Source organism: Oncorhynchus clarkii, chromosome 28 (genome assembly GCF_045791955.1).
Source record: "Oncorhynchus clarkii lewisi isolate Uvic-CL-2024 chromosome 28, UVic_Ocla_1.0, whole genome shotgun sequence".
In the NCBI taxonomy this organism is placed as follows: Eukaryota; Metazoa; Chordata; class Actinopteri; order Salmoniformes; family Salmonidae; genus Oncorhynchus; species Oncorhynchus clarkii.
In genome coordinates, this window is record NC_092174.1 from 47,321,516 (window position 1) to 47,341,014 (window position 19,499).

The 19,499-nt window shown below is 44.0% G+C and overlaps 1 protein-coding gene across 4 annotated transcripts; it reads right to left on the reverse strand.

Annotated features, from left to right (window-relative positions):
* Window positions 1-3,128: 3,128 nt before the first annotated feature.
* Window positions 3,129-17,834, reverse strand: LOC139387460 (serine protease FAM111A-like). Of its 4 annotated transcripts, XR_011629170.1 has the most exons (7): window positions 17,675-17,834; window positions 17,341-17,444; window positions 8,531-8,661; window positions 8,363-8,437; window positions 7,115-7,174; window positions 4,579-6,815; window positions 3,142-4,432 (listed from the first exon to the last, which is right to left on the reverse strand). XR_011629170.1 is itself a non-coding variant. In XM_071133652.1 (6 exons), the coding sequence occupies exons 3-6, from the start codon at window positions 8,576-8,578 to the stop codon at window positions 4,794-4,796; spliced, it is 2,205 nt and encodes a 734-aa protein (XP_070989753.1). In that variant the 5' UTR covers window positions 8,579-8,661; window positions 17,341-17,444; window positions 17,675-17,834; the 3' UTR covers window positions 3,129-4,793. The 4 variants fall into 4 exon arrangements, 3 of the variants coding, with proteins under 3 accessions (XP_070989753.1, XP_070989751.1, XP_070989752.1); XM_071133652.1 differs by having other exon boundaries at window positions 3,129-6,815; XM_071133650.1 differs by lacking the exon at window positions 3,142-4,432 and having other exon boundaries at window positions 4,498-6,815; window positions 7,115-7,183.
* Window positions 17,835-19,499: the final 1,665 nt, after the last annotated feature.

Genomic DNA, 19,499 nt, shown 5'->3' on the forward strand with positions numbered 1-19,499 from the left:
GTGGTTAGAGTGTAGGGGGGGCAGGTAGCCTAGTGGTTAGAGCGTAGGGGCGGCAGGTAGCCTAGTGGTTAGAGTGTAGGGGGGGGCAGGTAGCCTAGTGGTTAGAGTGTAGGGGGGGCAGGTAGCCTAGTGGTTAGAGCGTTGGGCCAGTAACCGAACGGTTGAGAATCCCCGAGCTGACAAGGTAAAAATATGTCGTTCTGCCAATGAAACAAGGCAGTTAACCCACTAGGCCGTCATTGTAAGTAAGAATGTTCTTAACTGACTTGCCTGGTTAAATAAAGGTTATAAAAAAAACGATATGGATGTGTCTGTAAATGCTACATCCTCATTCTCCATCAGCCAGTGTGCTTCAATAGGTGGAAAAAGTCACTCTCTGTGCTGCCATTATGAATGATAGTGTTGTGTACAATGTACTGCTGAAATACCTGTGTTGTTTCTAACAATATATTCCACCCATTATCGGAATTTCATTGATACACTGTAAGCAAAGAGACAGGCAATACCGTATGAGTTAATAAGTCGTATATAAAAAGTTGCTCTTGTACAACATGTTTTTAAAGTAGCCAACTGTTTTATTTCTGATGATTGTTTAAGGATAATGAAAATGTTAAAGACTGACATGTTTCTCAACATGCTCACAAACTGCCATTGGATACAAATGATAAACTGTCACACCCTGATCTGTTTCACCTGTTTCCTTGTGCTCGTCTCCACCCCCCTCCAGGTGTCGCCCATCTTCCCCATTATCCCCTGGGTATTTATATCCGGGTTCTCTGTTTGTCTGTTGCCAGTTCATCTTGTCAGGTCTTACCAGCCTGCTTTCCCATCTCCCTTTTTCTCAAGTTCTGTTTCCTAGTTTTCCCGGTTCTGACTATTCTGTCTGCCCTGATCTCCGAGCCTGCCTGCCGTTCTGTATCTGCCTGACTGACCTGATCACGAACCCCTGCCTGTCCTCCACCTGCCCCATGTTTGTAATAAATTATCTGAGAACTGTACTATCTGCCTCCTGAGTCGTGATAGAAAACTTTATGTCAAGTTATAGTGAAATTCTGGAAAATGATAATATAATAAATTATATTGACGATCTATTCTTTCTATTCAGTACTTCAAAAATAACATAAATGTGTATCTTGTATTTTTGCTATTGGATTAAACTTAAAATGCCTAGATGGTGGTAACATGACCCCTCCAGGCTGAATAAACTACTGTTCTGACCAGCCATAACATGACCCCTCCAGACTGAATACACTACTGTTCTGACCAGCCATAACATGACCCCTCCAGACTGAATACATAACATGTCCCCTCCAGGCTGAATAAACTACTGTTCTGACCAGTATAACATGACCCCTCCAGTCTGAATACATAACATGACCCCTCCAGACTGAATACACTACTGTTCTGACCAGCCATAACATGACCCCTCCAGACTGAATACATAACATGATCCCCTCCAGACTGAATAAACTACTGTTCTGACCAGCCATAACATGACCCCTCCAGGCTGAATAAACTACTCTTCTGACCAGCCATAACATGTCCCCTCCAGGCTGAATAAACTACTCTTCTGACCAGCCATAACATGTCCCCTCCAGGCTGAATAAACTACTGTTCTGACCAGCATAACATGACCCCTCCAGACTGAATAAACTACTGTTCTGACCAGCATAACATGACCCCTCCAGACTGAATACATAACATGACCCCTCCAGACTGAATACATAACATGACCCCTCCAGACTGAATACATAACATGACCCCTCCAGTCTGAATCAGCACAGTTCTGGAAAAGGGTTGTGAATTGGGATGCAGCCCAACGTTGGTGTTGATGAGGAGAACCCTAGCCAGTATATAAATGGGTGGATGTATTGGCTAACGTTAGCCTTGTGGTTTATGTACAGGTGACCACGGCCGTGGTGAAGGTGGACGAGTACCTGCTAGAGATGGTGGTGTATCGTCAGGGGCGATCCATCGGAACCTCCTACCCCAAACTACTCAGCAACAACTACAGGGACCTGTAGTGGGGAGATCTACGCACCCTGATTCTGAAATCAGGCCCAAATGGAACCCTATTCCCTATGTAGTGCACTGCTTTCAACCAGGGCCCATAGGGCTAGGAGTGCACTATATAGGGAATAGGGTTCCATAGGGCTTTGGTCTAAAGTAGTGCACTATATAGGGAATAGGGTGCCATAGGGCTCTGGTCTAAAGTAGTGCACTATATAGGGAATAGGGTGCCATAGGGCTCTGGTCTAAAGTAGTGCACTATGTAGGGAATAGGGTGCCATAGGGCTTTGGTCTAAAGTAGTGCACTATATAGGGAATAGGGTGCCATAGGGCTCTGGTCTAAAGTAGTGCACTATATAGGGAATAGGGTGCCATAGGGCTCTGGTCTACAGTAGTGTACTATATATAGGGAATAGGGTGCCATAGGGCTCTGGTCTAAAGTAGTTCACTATATAGGGAATAGGGTTCCATAGGGCTCTGGTCTAAAGTAGTGCACTATGTAGGGAATATGGTGCCATTTGGGGCCTAGTCAGAATCATCTGTCATGTCGTGTACTGTGTGTTTGACACCATATTGTTATTAGGTTGTGTCCTCCTCCATCAAATCCTTAACCTCGTTCCCAGGTTCAATTACTAATTACAGATCCTGGATCATTCATCATTTGCTCTGAACTATTATATTAGAGGTTACAGTTGATCCAGGACCAGGATTGTGTCTCTCTCTGCTACCAGCTCTCCTCTCTGTCCTGAATATTCTGTTCTGGTCCTTGGTCTTTCACAAAGCAGAGGGCTGTTTTTATTTCCTGTTAAGAAAACTACTAAAGCATTTTGACAATCCATTAAAACCTAGATTTACTATGATAGGAACCTGATTGTCTAACATTATATTAACAGTGTTGTACTCTTGTTTTTAACCATATTACTTATGATTATTAAGTTTAATTTCTGCTTGAAGAAAATAAAACATGTTTACAAGTATACTATCTTATTTATTTCTCCTTTATTTAACCAGGTAGACCAGTTGAGAACAACTCATTTACAACTGCGACCTGGCCAAGATAAAGCAAAGCTGTGCGACACAAACAACAACACAGAGTTACACACGGAATAAACAAACATGCAGTCAATAATACAGTAGAAAAGCTTCTCCTGTGCTTTTATTTTGAAGATTAAAACAAACAATGGTTACAGTACGTCTCCTCGGCAGAAAACAATACAATCAGGTCAGACTAGAGTATGTTAAACTACAATTTCCATGGAAAGATCTCAGGTTTATTTGACTCGATAGTAGAAGGTTACATGAATGATGCATCGAACGTAATCATGATCTGCCTAAGAACAGGTCTGTATTGAGGAATGTAATCATGATCTGCCTAAGAACAGGTCTGTATTGAGGAATGTAATCATGATCTGCCTAAGAACAGGTCTGTATTGAGGAATGTAATCATGATCTGCCTAAGAACAGGTCTGTATTGAGGAATGTAATAATGATCTGCCTAAGAACAGGTCTGTATTGAGGAATGTAATCATGATCTGCCTAAGAACAGGTCTGTATTGAGGAATGTAATCATGATCTGCCTAAGAACAGGTCTGTATTGAGGAATGTAATCATGATCTGCCTAAGAACAGGTCTGTATTGAGGAATGTAATCATGATCTGCCTAAGAACAGGTCTGTATTGAGGAATGTAATCATGATCTGCCTAAGAACAGGTCTGTATTGAGGAATGTAATCATGATCTGCCTGAGAACAGGTCTGTATTGAGGAATGTAATCATGATCTGCCTAAGAACAGGTCTGTATTGAGGAATGTAATCATGATCTGCCTAAGAACAGGTCTGTATTGAGGAATGTAATCATGATCTGCCTAAGAACAGGTCTGTATTGAGGAATGTAATCATGATCTGCCTAAGAACAGGTCTGTATTGAGGAATGTAATAATGAAATATAAACTCATTAATATATGAAAACGTAGTAATACAGTTTAGATTAAAAGTATGGATTTTAATAATATACACGTCACTAATTTCATTAATCATTATCATCAGTGGTGTATAGTACTTTAGTAAAAAATACTTTAAAATACTACTTAAGTTGTTTTATGGGATACCTGTAGCTTACTTTACTGTTTATATTTGACAGCTTTTACTTCACTACTTTCCTAAAGAAAATTGTATTATAAAATGATTTTTACTCCATACATTTTCCTTGACACCAAAAAGTATGTTACATTTTGAATGCTTAACAGGACAGGAAGATGTTCAGGAAAACATCCCTGGAGGACTCACTAAGCAGAGAACATCCCTGGGCATCCCTACTAGCCTCTGATCTGGAGGACTCACTAAACAGAGAACATCCCTGGTCATCCCTTCTAGCCTCTGGACTGGAGGACTCACTAAACAGAGAACATCCCTGGTCATCCCTTCTAGCCTCTGATCTGGAGGACTCACTAAACAGAGGACATCCCTGGTCATCCCTTGTAGCCTCTGATCTGGAGGACTCACTAAACAGAGAACATCCCTGATCATCCCTACTAGCCTCTGATCTGGAGGACTCACTAAACACAAATGCATCGTTTGTAAATGTTGTCTGAGTGTTGGAGTGTGCCCCTGGCTATCCATACATTTTCAAAACAAGAAAATGGTGCCGTCTGCTTTGCTTAACCGTAAGGAATTTGAAATGATTTGCTTTTGATATTTAAGGCTATTTTAAACTAAATACTTTTAGACTTTTACTTAAGAAGTATTTTACTGGGCGACTCCCACTTTCACTTGAGTCACTTTCTATTAAAAGGTATCTTTACTTTTACTCAAGACAACTGGGCACTTTTTCCACCACTGGTCATCATCCACATCCATGGCGTCGACCCCTGTGGCTTCGACCCCTGTGGCGTCGACCCCTGTGGCTTTATCAAAGAGGAACTGGTGGAAGGTTCTCTGATCTGTCGCCGAAGAGTTACTGTTAAACGGCAGCTTCTCCTGAAATGCCTTGACCAGGCTGGCATTATCAGACTGTGCCTCGACTCTTTCCATCACTACGTCTAATTTCATACTCCTCTGGCTCAGGAATTCCTGTAGCACATCAACTCTTTTCCTACGCACCGCTTGAATGATGATCTCCTCAAGTATGCCTGACAGGGGAATGGCATACTCTATGACACTCTGGGTTTTCCCTCTTTTACCCTGGTAGGAGTAGCCTGCTGTATGCATAGCGATCAGCTGGCAGTACTCATTGAAGACTGGAGAGCCAGAGGCACCGTGGAAGAAACAGGTGTCATAGGTAATCTTTTCTGTGTCCCTTGGTAGATGTGTGTCGATGTCCCATTTCTCCTCAAAATATCTGTTGTTTATAACATATAAGAATTCCTCATTTTCTGTTACATGTTTTTCTAAAGCTTGTTTACGATCTCCATATTGAATGATAAAGCAGGGGTCTGTCTTTTTCACCCCGCCCTCGGGGTGGCCGACGATGCAGATTCCACCCTCTAGAGACGGAAAGCTGAAGATGTCAAGCAAGCTTGAAGGCAAAGTGATGTCAGGATCTGAGCTAAGCTCCAGCAAAGCAAAGTCAAGATTCCCAGAATCAACTTTTCCATAGGCTACAACCTCACTTTGCACTGGTATCTGCTGCGTTCTCTCATCCAGGTCTTCAAAGTCAAACGTGACTGTTACCGATTGTTGCAGCTTGTTAGTTATCGGCTCATAGATTTGATGGACAACATGGGCGTTTGTAAGGATGAACTTTTCAAACAGAAGGAAGCCAGTTCCTTTTGCATTCCCTTCAATTCTCACCTGACAAACAGAAGCACTCAGCTCTATTAGTCTCTTCACTTTCTTCACCTCTTGGAAGCTCTGTGTTTTCTTTCCAAACTCTACTCTCAAGAATTGTTGCACATCTGAAGGCTTTTTCAAATTCTCTCTCTCTTTCAAGTGATCTACCAAACCTGCATATTGGGAACGCAGGATGCTTAGGATCTCTTTAGAGTTTGGAATCTTTTGCTTCACTACCAGAGAACTACCATCTTTTCCTGCCTCTTTTGACTGCAACTGTGTTTTAACTGTGTCTGTTGTGGTAGGACTCTGAGGAGAGAGAGCTGCTTCCGATGTTACACCAGAGGGGACGGACAGCTCTTCAGTTGGTGTGTTGTCCCAATCCTCAAGACTATCTGGCTGTGGCTGAGATACACGACCGATACGTTTAACCTTCACAATCAACATTTCACCTTTACGACTTTTCCCATCAAGACCATCAACAAGCTGGGACATCTCTGTGTCGACACCGGTCTCTGGCTCAGAAAGAACACAGCGTGTTTTAAAGACGGTTTTATCAAATCGCCCATCTCTCCTCAAGGCTTGCTTCACCTTTTCCCCTTTGTATGCGTACACACAAACATACTTTACATTCTTCCTTAGCGCTGGGTTTTTCATTACTTTCGTTTTAATACCTTTTCCACCCTCAGTTTCAACACAGAAAGTCATCAACTTGTCAGGTCGTATTTTTGGTGGGTTACTCTGTTTGTAAAGGCCCCGGGTATCTGAAGAACTACCATTTAGAACCCTGATGAAGCTGACTGTCAGTAGCTCATTGTTATCAATTAAATGGCAGGGGAAATGTGTACTGACAGCTGCCCGTGGCTCTTTCTCTCTTTGGATGACAATTTCCATCCCCTGTTTTTTCTTTGTCGTATTCTCGAACATCTCACTTGTTCGCAGTGCACCCAGGACCGTTCCATGAGTATGGCATGTAACACTGTATTGTTTGAATTTGAAGCGGTATCGGAAGGAATGGCTTTCATCATGTGCTTCTTTCTGTGACAGAAGAGATGTAAGTGTTAAGGCTCAGGGGATTAGAACCACAGTCTCCCTCTCAGGAAACCAATGTCAACCATAAGGCCAAGAGGAAATTCCCCCTTGGTCCAAGAGTGACACCGAGTTTAAGACGCAGGAAGAGAGTGACTCCGCCTCACCTCCACTACATCAGCTTGTAAAATAGAAGACTATATTAAAAATAACTCATAATTTACTATTATTAATGAACAGGCAAATAAATTGGAAAAGCTAAACAGTACCAACTAAAGCAAATACAGGCAGATGAATGCATGTCTAACCTTGAAATGAGGATCCTGAGATTGGCGAGATGTTCCTGGCTGGTTGCAGAAGGATTTACCCTGATGAGTTACAACATATACATCAACTACAATTACAAGAAAATTGTCTTTTTCACCCAAACAAATTGTGTGACTTGCTTCAGCTGTCTTTGTATGTTAGTGGAATCATTTCTGAAGTTTAAATTGTTAGAGGCTAATGTTGAAAAATTGGGGCTAGTATTAGAGGTCGACCGATTAATGGAATGGCCGATTTCAAGTTTTCATAACAATCGGAAATCGGTATCTTTGGACACTGATTTTTTTTTTTTTTACACCTTTATTTAATATTTATTTAACTAGGCAAGTCAGTTAAGAACACATTATTGTTTTCAATGACGGCCTAGGAACAGTGGGTTAACTGCCTTGTTCAGGGGCAGAAAGACAGATTTTCATCTTGTCAGCTCGGGGGATCCAATCTTGCAACCTTACAGTTAACTAGTACAACGCAATAACGACCTGCCTCTTGTTGCACTCCACAAGGAGACTGCCTGTTACTCGAATGCAGTAAGCCAAGGTAAGTTGCTAGCTAGCATTAAACTTACCTTATAAAAAACAATCAATCCTTCATAATCACTAGTTAACTACACATGTTGATGATTTGTCAGTGCTAAGGGAATTTAATTGTTTGTACTTTTCTTTTAACTAATTTCTGTCTTCTATTCATGTGCTGTTCTAGTAACCAATTTCTGTGTTCATGCAAGTGGCTGACTGTACAAATCCTCACTATCAGTAGCTGCAGTTTGGCAGTACAACCAGATTTTGTTTGGAGAACAAACAAAAGATATCTCAGTTTCAAGGTTTCAGCTTAGAGAGGAGGAGCCTCGTAAGGTGTCACGTGTTACGAACCGGCCTTGGTCCGTCACACGAATAGAACAAAACGGTAATGATTCATTAATTATGCTAAATCATGCAAATATAAAACTTGTCTGTGTATAGCCGTGTATAAGACAACTGCTGGGCCTTATGAGGCAGAGCTCCTGATCGACATGTGTACTAGCACGCTGACAATAAACAATGGTTTATTTAAAGATTGACTGTGTAAGGATTTCCACGACACAGTATACAAAAAAAAATTGCTTTCCAAAGAAGAGTCAGAAATAAGTTGTACAATATTTAAAGTGTAACTGCTGAAGCAAGTCACACTAATAAAATAAAACTAAGATTAAGACTAAGAAAACTAAGTAACATGACAGAGTGTGTGTGTGTCACCTTGGCATCAGCTCCTGGAGATTGGTCAGGAGTTTGTTGTTGGTTGTTTGAAGTGTTACTTGGACTAGTAATCTTCTGTAATTTAGAAAAAACACCATCACATTTTGTAGGTTCTGGGGGGGACTCAAGTTGTAGAACGCTGGTTTGGTAGAACTCCTTTCAAAATACCTTCAAAAATGGGTCCAGTTTCTGTTGTTTCTGCCCTAGATCTCCCATGGTTTTATGTTCAGGCAACAGCACAGTTCAATTCTGCCAGCAGCACAATCAAAGATGCCACTTCCGTATGGTAATGAGGAAACCTTCAAAATAAAAGCTTGCATTTCAACACATTGTAATAATTAGTTGAATAATAAGATAAAATTGGACAGTGATTAAAATTATATTGTGCCAGCAATAAAAGGCCATAAGTTATTTATGAGATTTAAAAAATATTTAGGACCAATTATGAAAACTACAATTTTTATTATCCTGTTGTCTTGTCACTTTATCCATACATACATTCACATTTCTACCTCAATTACCTCGCACTCCTGCACATCGACTCAGTACTGGTACCCTGTATATATAGCCATGTTATTACCTGGTACCCTGTATATGTAGCCATGTTATTACCTCGTACCCTGCACATCGACTCAGTACTGGTACCCTGTATATATTGCCATGTTATTACCTGGTACCCTGTATTTTTAGCCATGTTATTACCTGGTACCCTGTATATGTAGCCATGTTATTACCTCGTACCCTGCACATCGACTCAGTACTGGTACCCTGTATATATTGCCATGTTATTACCTCATACCCTGCACATCGACTCAGTACTGGTAGCCTGTATATATAGCCATGTTATTACCTGGTACCCTGCACATCGACTCAGTACTGGTACCCTGTATATGTAGCCATGTTATTACCTCATACCCTGCACATCGACTCAGTACTGGTACCCTGTATATATAGCCATGTTATTACCTCGTACCCTGCACATCGACTCAGTACTGGTACCCTGTATATATAGCCATGTTATTACCTCGTATCCTGCACATCGACTCAGTACTGGTACCCTGTATATATAGCCATGTTATTACCTCGTACCCTGCACATCGACTCAGTACTGGTACCCTGTATATATTGCCATGTTATTACCTCATACCCTGCACATCGACTCAGTACTGGTAGCCTGTATATATAGCCATGTTATTACCTGGTACCCTGCACATCGACTCAGTACTGGTACCCTGTATATGTAGCCATGTTATTACCTCATACCCTGCACATCGACTCAGTACTGGTACCCTGTATATATAGCCATGTTATTACCTCATACCCTGCACATCGACTCAGTACTGGTACCCTGTATATATAGCCATGTTATTACCTCATACCCCTGCACATCGACTCAGTACTGGTACCCTGTATATGTAGCCATGTTATTACCTCATACCCTGCACATCGACTCAGTACTGGTACCCTGTATATATAGCCATGTTATTACCTCATACCCTGCACATCGACTCAGTACTGGTACCCTGTATATATAGCCATGTTATTACCTCATACCCCTGCACATCGACTCAGTACTGGTACCCTGTATATGTAGCCATGTTATTACCTCGTACCCTGCACATCGACTCAGTACTGGTACCCTGTATATATAGCCATGTTATTACCTCGTACCCCTGCACATCGACTCAGTACTGGTACCCTGTATATATAGCCATGTTATTACCTCGTACCCCTGCACATCGACTCAGTACTGGTACCCTGTATATGTAGCCATGTTATTACCTCATACCCTGTATATATAGCCATGTTATTACCTCATACCCTGTATATATAGCCATGTTATTACCTCATACCCTGTATATATAGCCATGTTATTACCTCATACCCTGTATATATAGCCATGTTATTACCTCATACCCTGTACATATAGCCATGTTATTACCTCATACCCTGCACATCGACTCAGTACTGGTACCCTGTATATATAGCCATGTTATTACCTCATACCCCGTACATCGACTCAGTACTGGTACCCTGTATATATAGCCATGTTATTACCTCATACCCTGTACATCGACTCAGTACTGGTACCCTGTATATATAGCCATGTTATTACCTCGTACCCTGCACATCGACTCAGTACTGGTACCCTGTATATATAGCCATGTTATTACCTCATACCCTGCACACGGTGCGTTACGGTACGTTTTACACTGAAGCGTTACGGTAGGTTTTACACTGAAGCGTTTCATACGAGTTAGAGAAAATAACATTTAAAAAAACGACAGAAAATACCGTTGCTGACCTTGATAATCATCACGTCTCTGTATTATATTTCAATCTTGTCGTTATTGGTTTAGAAAACTAGGTAATAAGACTTTACAGTATACTCTAACCTTGACAGAAAAGCAACACCTCTGCGCGCTGATAGCCTTGCCTCTGCGCGCTGATAGCCTTGCCTCTGCGCGCTGATAGCCTTGCCTCTGCGCGCTGATAGCCTTGCCTCTGCGCGCTGATAGCCTTGCCTCTGCGCGCTGATAGCCTTGCCTCTGCTGACCTTGATAATCTAGTTTGTAAATAAACTTTTTGACAACTAGGTGATAGTCCTATGCTTTTACTGCTAACCTTGATAGACAAGCAGCACATATCGGCCTACAACTTGTAAATCATTTTCTCCATCGCTGTTCGTTAAAGACTGATTATACTGTGTCCCAATAACCTGGTTAATATTCATGACATTTAACTTGTAAATAAATTAGATGGTCATTTAGAAAAATATATATATTTGAAAGTTTGCCTTTTGCCTTTCATTTAAAGCTGTGTTGCTGGATATGTACCACAGTCCCCCTCCAAAAACTATCCGTATTTGTTTAATAGACCTGTATTTTCCACCCTAGTTCATAAGACCGGAAGTATACGTTTTTTCTCTACAAGCCAATAAGTATCTCATATACTATGTATTGCAGTGAATGGAGTGAGTCACCAGTCCTCTGTATTCAACCTGTTGCCCAGCACAATAGAGAAACTTTTAAAGTTTTGCAGATTCTATTAAGTCATTCCAATAACATACATTTGTTATAGTGTATTTCTTTAAATATACACCAGGGCGCTCCAACCCTGTTCCTGGAGCGCTACCGTCCTGTAGGTTCTCTCTCCAACCCTGTTCCTGGAGCGCTACCGTCCTGTAGGTTCTCTCTCCAACCCTGTTCCTGGAGCGCTACCGTCCTGTAGGTTCTCTCTCCAACCCTGTTCCTGGAGCGCTACCGTCCTGTAGGTTCTCTCTCCAACCCTGTTCCTGGAGCGCTACCGTCCTGTAGGTTCTCTCTCCAACCCTGTTCCTGGAGCGCTACCGTCCTGTAGGTTCTCTCTCCAACCCTGTTCCTGGAGCGCTACCGTCCTGTAGGTTCTCTCTCCAACCCTGTTCCTGGAGCGCTACCGTCCTGTAGGTTCTCTCTCCAACCCTGTTCCTGGAGCGCTACCGTCCTGTAGGTTCTCTCTCCAACCCTGTTCCTGGAGCGCTACCGTCCTGTAGGTTCTCTCTCCAACCCTGTTCCTGGAGCGCTACCGTCCTGTAGGTTCTCTCTCCAACCCTGTTCCTGGAGCGCTACCGTCCTGTAGGTTCTCTCTCCAACCCTGTTCCTGGAGCGCTACCGTCCTGTAGGTTCTCTCTCCAACCCTGTTCCTGGAGCGCTACCGTCCTGTAGGTTCTCTCTCCAACCCTGTTCCTGGAGCGCTCCCGTCCTGTAGGTTCTCTCTCCAACCCTGTTCCTGGAGCGCTACCGTCCTGTAGGTTCTCTCTCCAACCCTGTTCCTGGAGCGCTACCGTCCTGTAGGTTCTCTCTCCAACCCTGTTCCTGGAGCGCTCCCGTCCTGTAGGTTCTCTCTCCAACCCTGTTCCTGGAGCGCTACCGTCCTGTAGGTTCTCTCTCCAACCCTGTTCCTGGAGCGCTACCGTCCTGTAGGTTCTCTCCAACCCTGTTCCTGAAGCGCTCCCGTCCTGTATGTTCACTCAATCCCCAGGTGCAAACTAGCCTGATTCAGCTTATCAACCAGCTAATTATTAGAATCAGGTACGTTAGATTAGGGTTGGAGCGAAAACCTACATGGTGGTAGCTCTCCAGGAACAGGGTTGGAGCGAAAACCTACAGGGTGGTAGCTCTCCAGGAACAGGGTTGGAGAGAGAACCTACAGGGTGGTAGCTCTCCAGGAACAGGGTTGGAGCAAAAACCTACAGGATGGGAGCGCTCTAGGAACAGGGTTGGAGCAAAGACCTACAGGATGGGAGCGCTCTAGGAACAGGGTTGGAGAGAACCTACAGCGCGGGAGCGCTCTAGGAACAGGGTTGGAGAGAACCTCCAGGGCGGGAGCGCTCTAGGAACAGGGTTGGAGAGAACCTCCAGGGCGGGAGCGCTCTAGGAACAGGTTTGGAGAGAACCTACAGGGCGGGAGCGCTCTAGGAACAGGGTTGGAGAGAACCTACAGGGCGGGAGCGCTCTAGGAACAGGGTTGGAGAGAACCTACAGGGCGGGAGCGCTCTAGGAACAGGGTTGGAGAGAACCTACAGGGCGGGAGCGCTCTAGGAACAGGGTTGGAGAGAACCTACAGGGCGGGAGCGCTCTAGGAACAGGGTTGGAGAGAACCTACAGGGCGGGAGCGCTCTAGGAACAGGGTTGGAGAGAACCTACAGGGCGGGAGCGCTCTAGGAACAGGGTTGGAGAGAACCTACAGGGCGGGAGCGCTCCAGGAACAGGGTTGGAGAGAACCTACAGGGCGGGAGCGCTCTAGGAACAGGGTTGGAAAGAACCTACAGGGCGGGAGTGCTCCAGGAACAGGGTTGGAGAGAACCTACAGGGCGGGAGCGCTCTAGGAACAGGGTTGGAGAGAACCTACAGGGCGGGAGCGCTCTAGGAACAGGGTTGGAGAGAACCTACAGGGCGGGAGTGCTCCAGGAACAGGGTTGGAGAGAACCTACAGGGCGGGAGCGCTCCAGGAACAGGGTTGGAGAGAACCTACAGGGCGGGAGCGCTCTAGGAACAGGGTTGGAGAGAACCTACAGGGCGGGAGCGCTCTAGGAACAGGGTTGGAGAGAACCTACAGGGCGGTAGCGCTCTAGGAACAGGGTTGGAGAGAACCTACAGGGCGGTAGCGCTCTAGGAACAGGGTTGGAGAGAACCTACAGGGCGGGAGCGCTCTAGGAACAGGGTTGGAGAGAACCTACAGGGCGGGAGCGCTCTAGGAACAGGGTTGGAGAGAACCTACAGGGCGGTAGCGCTCTAGGAACAGGGTTGGAGAGAACCTACAGGACGGGAGCTCTCCAGGAACAGGGTTGGAGAGAGAACCTACAGGACGGGAGCTCTCCAGGAACAGGGTTGGAGAGAGAACCTACAGGACGGTAGCGCTCCAGGAACAGGGTTGGAGAGAGAACCTACAGGACGGTAGCTCTCCAGGAACAGGGTTGGAGAGAGAACCTACAGGACGGTAGCGCTCCAGGAACAGGGTTGGAGAGAGAACCTACAGGACGGTAGCGCTCCAGGAACAGGGTTGGAGAGAGAACCTACAGGACGGTAGCGCTCCAGGAACAGGGTTGGAGAGAGAACCTACAGGGCGGGAGCGCCCCAGGAACAGGGTTGGAGAGAACCTACAGGGCGGGAGCGCTCCAGGAACAGGGTTGGAGAGAGAACCTACACAACAGCTTTCAACAGACCAGTATTTGTGTACATTGTTTTAAAGAAATGCTGGTATACATGTTTATTTCTTTATTTAACTCGGCAAGTCAGTTAAGAACAAATTCTTATTTTCAATGACGGCCTAGGAACAGTGGGGTTAACTGGTCTAGGAACAGTGGGTTAACTGGTCTAGGAACAGTGGGTTAACTGGTCTAGGAACAGTGGGTTAACTGGTCTAGGAACAGTGGGGTTAACCTGGTCTAGGAACAGTGGGTTAACTGGTCTAGGAACAGTGGGTTAACTGGTCTAGGAACAGTGGGGTTAACTGGTCTAGGAACAGTGGGTTAACTGGTCTAGGAACAGTGGGTTAACTGGTCTAGGAACAGTGGGGTTAACTGGTCTAGGAACAGTGGGTTAACTGGTCTAGGAACAGTGGGGTTAACCTGGTCTAGGAACAGTGGGTTAACTGGTCTAGAAACAGTGGGTTAACTGGCCTAGAAACAGTGGGTTAACTGGTCTAGGAACAGTGGGTTAACTGGTCTAGGGACAGTGGGTTAACTGGTCTAGGGACAGTGGGTTAACTGGTCTAGGGACAGTGGGTTAACTGGTCTAGGGACAGTGGGTTAACTGGTCTAGGGACAGTGGGTTAACTGGTCTAGGGACAGTGGGTTAACTGGTCTAGGGACAGTGGGTTAACTGGTCTAGGGACAGTGGGTTAACTGGTCTAGGGACAGTGGGTTAACTGGTCTAGGGACAGTGGGTTAACTGGTCTAGGGACAGTGGGTTAACTGGTCTAGGGACAGTGGGTTAACTGGTCTAGGGACAGTGGGTTAACTGGTCTAGGGACAGTGGGTTAACTGGTCTAGGGACAGTGGGTTAACTGGTCTAGGAACAGTGGGTTAACTGGTCTAGGAACAGTGGGTTAACTGGTCTAGGAAGAGTGGGTTAACTGGTCTAGGAAGAGTGGGTTAACTGGTCTAGGGACAGTGGGTTAACTGGTCTAGGGACAGTGGGTTAACTGGTCTAGGGACAGTGGGTTAACTGGTCTAGGGACAGTGGGTTAACTGGTCTAGGGACAGTGGGTTAACTGGTCTAGGGACAGTGGGTTAACTGGTCTAGGGACAGTGGGTTAACTGGTCTAGGAACAGTGGGTTAACTGGTCTAGGGACAGTGGGTTAACTGGTCTAGGGACAGTGGGTTAACTGGTCTAGGGACAGTGGGTTAACTGGTCTAGGGACAGTGGGTTAACTGGTCTAGGGACAGTGGGTTAACTGGTCTAGGAACAGTGGGTTAACTGGTCTAGGAACAGTGGGTTAACTGGTCTAGGGACAGTGGGTTAACTGGTCTAGGGACAGTGGGTTAACTGGTCTAGGGACAGTGGGTTAACTGGTCTAGGGACAGTGGGTTAACTGGTCTAGGGACAGTGGGTTAACTGGTCTAGGAACAGTGGGTTAACTGGCTGTTCAATAAATACAATATTACCAATAAAATACGTCAAATGATAATTTATTTCCCAAAGTTTAGCATGTCTATGCAGCGGGACTCTTACTTTGAAGGGAAGAAATCTGCAATCGTGCCGCCAGCATAATATCCTGCTGCTAGGAGAACGGTAAATCAACTTCAGAAGAGTATTAGGGCTAAGCGAAGAGAGCAGAAAATAAAATGATGTACTTAAAAAGGTTGACTTTGGGGAAAAACAACGGCTTTAAACTGTATAATTTATCAATACACCATCATACCAGGTCATTTAATGTTTAAAAACAAAATGGCTGAATAAGATATTTAGCTACAGAAGTGCCATTTCTTACTGATCTTTACAGCTTCCGTCCAAAAACAAAATCCTGTAAAATGACGTCAACACGTAATGGAGGGCAGTGGAGGCTGCTGACGGGAGGACGGCTCATAATAATGGCTGGAAAGGAGCGAATGGAACGGCATCAAACAAATAGGAAACCATGTGTTTGATACTATTCCACCTATTCCGCTCCAGCCAATACCACGAGCCTGTCCTCCCAAATTAAGGTGCCACCAACATCCTGTGCTGGAGGAGTTACTGGCTAGCTACAGTGGCTAGCTTAGCTAACAAACTAGCTACAGTGGCTAGCTTAGCTAACAAACTAGCTACAGTGGCTAGCTTAGCTAACAAACTAGCAACATTGGTTGCTGCGCGCATGACCAGAAAAACACATGGATGAACCACTTATGCCACACCCCATTTCTGTCTGAAAATTGAGAAAGAAGCAGAGTCGGACTGTTTTTGTACCCAAAGTTGACTTTTTTTTAATTATTTTTTTTACAAATATATTTTTTTTAAATGCATGAATAACACTTCAAATTCTCAGAATGTTGAGAATAAAGTTGTATTATATTGAGACTAGTCTAAATTAAACTTATTTAAATAATAAAGTGTAAATTTAATTTCAAGAACATCATTCCTCCTCAGACCTTACTCCTTAACTAGTCAAGTGTCAACCCTGCACAAGTCAAGTATCACCCCTCCTCCTAAACCCTCCCCTAGTCAAGTATCACCCCTCCTCCTAAACCCTCCCCTAGTCAAGTATCACCACTCCTCCTAAACCCTCCCCTAGTCAGTTATGGAATGAGTTCCTAATATGTATTCCGTACCATGCTGATCCCAGTAGTCATGTGATTGTGGCTGAGAAAAATATCCTGCTGTAGCCTTCTCCCTCCAAAATGACTTTATTCTCTAAATATTATTTCTACTTTATTTTCAATTTTATAAAAAAATGTATTCTGAAAATATTTCTACTTTATTCTCGAATTATTGAGACTGATTTATTCTCTTAATTATTTCGAGTTTTTGATAGCACCCTCCATGCAATGTACTTTCCCGCCCTAATCTAGGCTGTATCACAACCGGCCGTGATTTGGAGTCCCATGGTGCGGCGCACAATTGGCCCAGCATCGTCCGGGTTTGGCCGGTGTAGGCCGTCATTGTAAATATGAATTTATTCTTAACTGACTTGCCTAGTTAAATAAAATGTTAAATAAAAAAATATTATGATTCATGAAAGTGGTTTCCTTCTTGACTCTTACTCTCATATTGGTTTGGTGCGGTTTTCTGAACTCTGGTGCGTCGACCCCCTTAGTTCGGACTATTCGGTTCATTTGGACTGGTGTGCACACTATAATGTAGCAAAGAGTCGAACTCTGATTCGAACTACAGCTCAAAATTATTTGAGAAAACGACCTTTATAAAAAAAAAAAAGGTAGGTTGCAGTCCGGAACATTTTTCCTTGAACATTTGATTTAACTATGGTTTACATGAATCAACATTAATACATGTCTTACCTGATTCAAAATCGTATCATATGTTTTAGGATACCAAAATCGAAATGTCCATGAAGTTGTCGGTCACCGTGAGAAGAAAACAGGATATCAGCCACCTGATAGACCTAGAAAATGGCGCGATAACATTTGAGACAGATCAGCTGCGATGACAAGGTGCTCGATCAAGAACTGTCTTCTTTATACTAACTCTGTGTATACTTGAACGATGTATTCATGTATAAACATATAGCTTCCTTTATTGATCATTAATATTTCTGGATTTACGCATGTCACGACAGTCTTGACCTAAAAACAAACCCGTATAACTCAGAGATCATAACAGCGGGATACTTACGCGGATAGTTCTTCCAAAACGACAGGACAGTCCCCGCGAACTGTGAGCAGAATAAACTAGTATCAAACGCTGTGTTGATGACCTGGGCAGAATAACATTAAATGAAACCAGCAGACCCTCTCAGAAGGCGTCAGAAAGACGATCATTCGTGTATTTTTTCGCGGGCAGTGGTTTAAATAGTCTCGCCATAGAGGAAGTATCCGGTATGCACACCACAACGGACCACGATTGGTTGATCAAATCGCCCTGTTCAAGACTCACCACTGAGCGACTTCTTACAAATTTTCTGCAGACCAAAAAAAGACAATGTGTATAAAATATTGTTTAATCACAAAATCTTCAACTCTCTCTTTTGGTGTTCCTTGAGCTCAAATTAAATGATGTCGGTTGTATCCAACAGCTGGAACTCAGCCAGGTAAAAGAGCTCACATGACCTGACTAGCAACCAACTCACCACAAGCCTGCCAGCTCATGTCGTTGATCCTCAGGCTTTCCCAGATCTCTTTCTGGGTTGGTTTGCAATTATTCTGGTTAGGGCTGTGGAACTGGCTCCATTTTTAGCAACATGAAATCTGATTCAAATCTGCTAATATACACACCCAGGAAGAATATGACATTGAACAACAATATTCTGACAAGTGAGCACACTTAGATGTGGTAATTTTCATGGAGGTGGTGGTGTGCTGTTGCTGGTGTTACAGTCTAACTTTCGAACCAGGGACCCTCTGCACACATAGACAACAGCCACCCTCGAAGCATCGTTACCCATCGCTCCACAAAAGCCGCGGCCCTTGCAGAGCAAAGGGGGAACCACTACTTCCAAGGTCTCGGAGCGAGTGACGTCACGGCTTGAAACGCTATTAGCGCGCACCACCGCTAACTAGCTAGCCATTTCACATCGGGTACACTGGTGACACTGTCAGTGATTTATTTAAAATTCAAGGGACTCTTAACCAGCATGGCTACCACATCATTCTGCTGTGATACACCATCTCATGTGGTTTGCGCTTAGTGGGATTATAATTGGTTTTTCCACAGGACAATGACCCAATACACACCTCCAGGCTGTGTAAGTGCTATTTGACCAAGAAGGAGAGTGATGGAGTGCTGCATCAGATGACCTGGCCTCTGCAGTCAAAAAAGCATTCCTCATGAAGCTGGTTGAGAGAATGCCAAGAGTGTGCAAAGCTGTCATCACGGCTGGCTAAATATAAAATATATTTAATTGTTTAACACTTCTTTGGTTACTACATGATTACATTTGTCATCACTATTATTCTACAAATGTAGGAAATAGTACAAATCAAGAAAAACCCTTGAATGAAGTTTGTCCAGCCTTGTGACTGGTGCTGTATACTTTCATAAACAGCAGAAAAAGAAACATCCCTTTTTCAGGATGAAAAAGGTAAATGGATTTTTACGAATTAACTTCACAGATCTTGTAAAATTGTAAAGTGTTTGAACACCGTTTCCCCACGCTTGTTCAATGAATCATAAACAATTAATTAACATTTACCTGTGGAACGGTGGTTAAGACACTAACAGCTTACAGACGGTAGGAAATTAAGGTCACAGTTATGAAAACTTAGGACACTAAAGAGGTCTTTCTACTGACTCTGAAAAACACCAAAAGAAAGATGCCCAGGGTCCCTGCTCATCTATGTGAATGTGCCTGGCATGCTGCAAGGAGGCATGAGGACTGCAGATGAGGCCACGGCAATAAATTGCAATGTCCGTACTGTGAGATGCCTAAGACAGCGCTACAGGGAGACAGGACGGACAGCTGATCGTCCTCGCAGTGGCAGACCACGTGTAACAACACCTG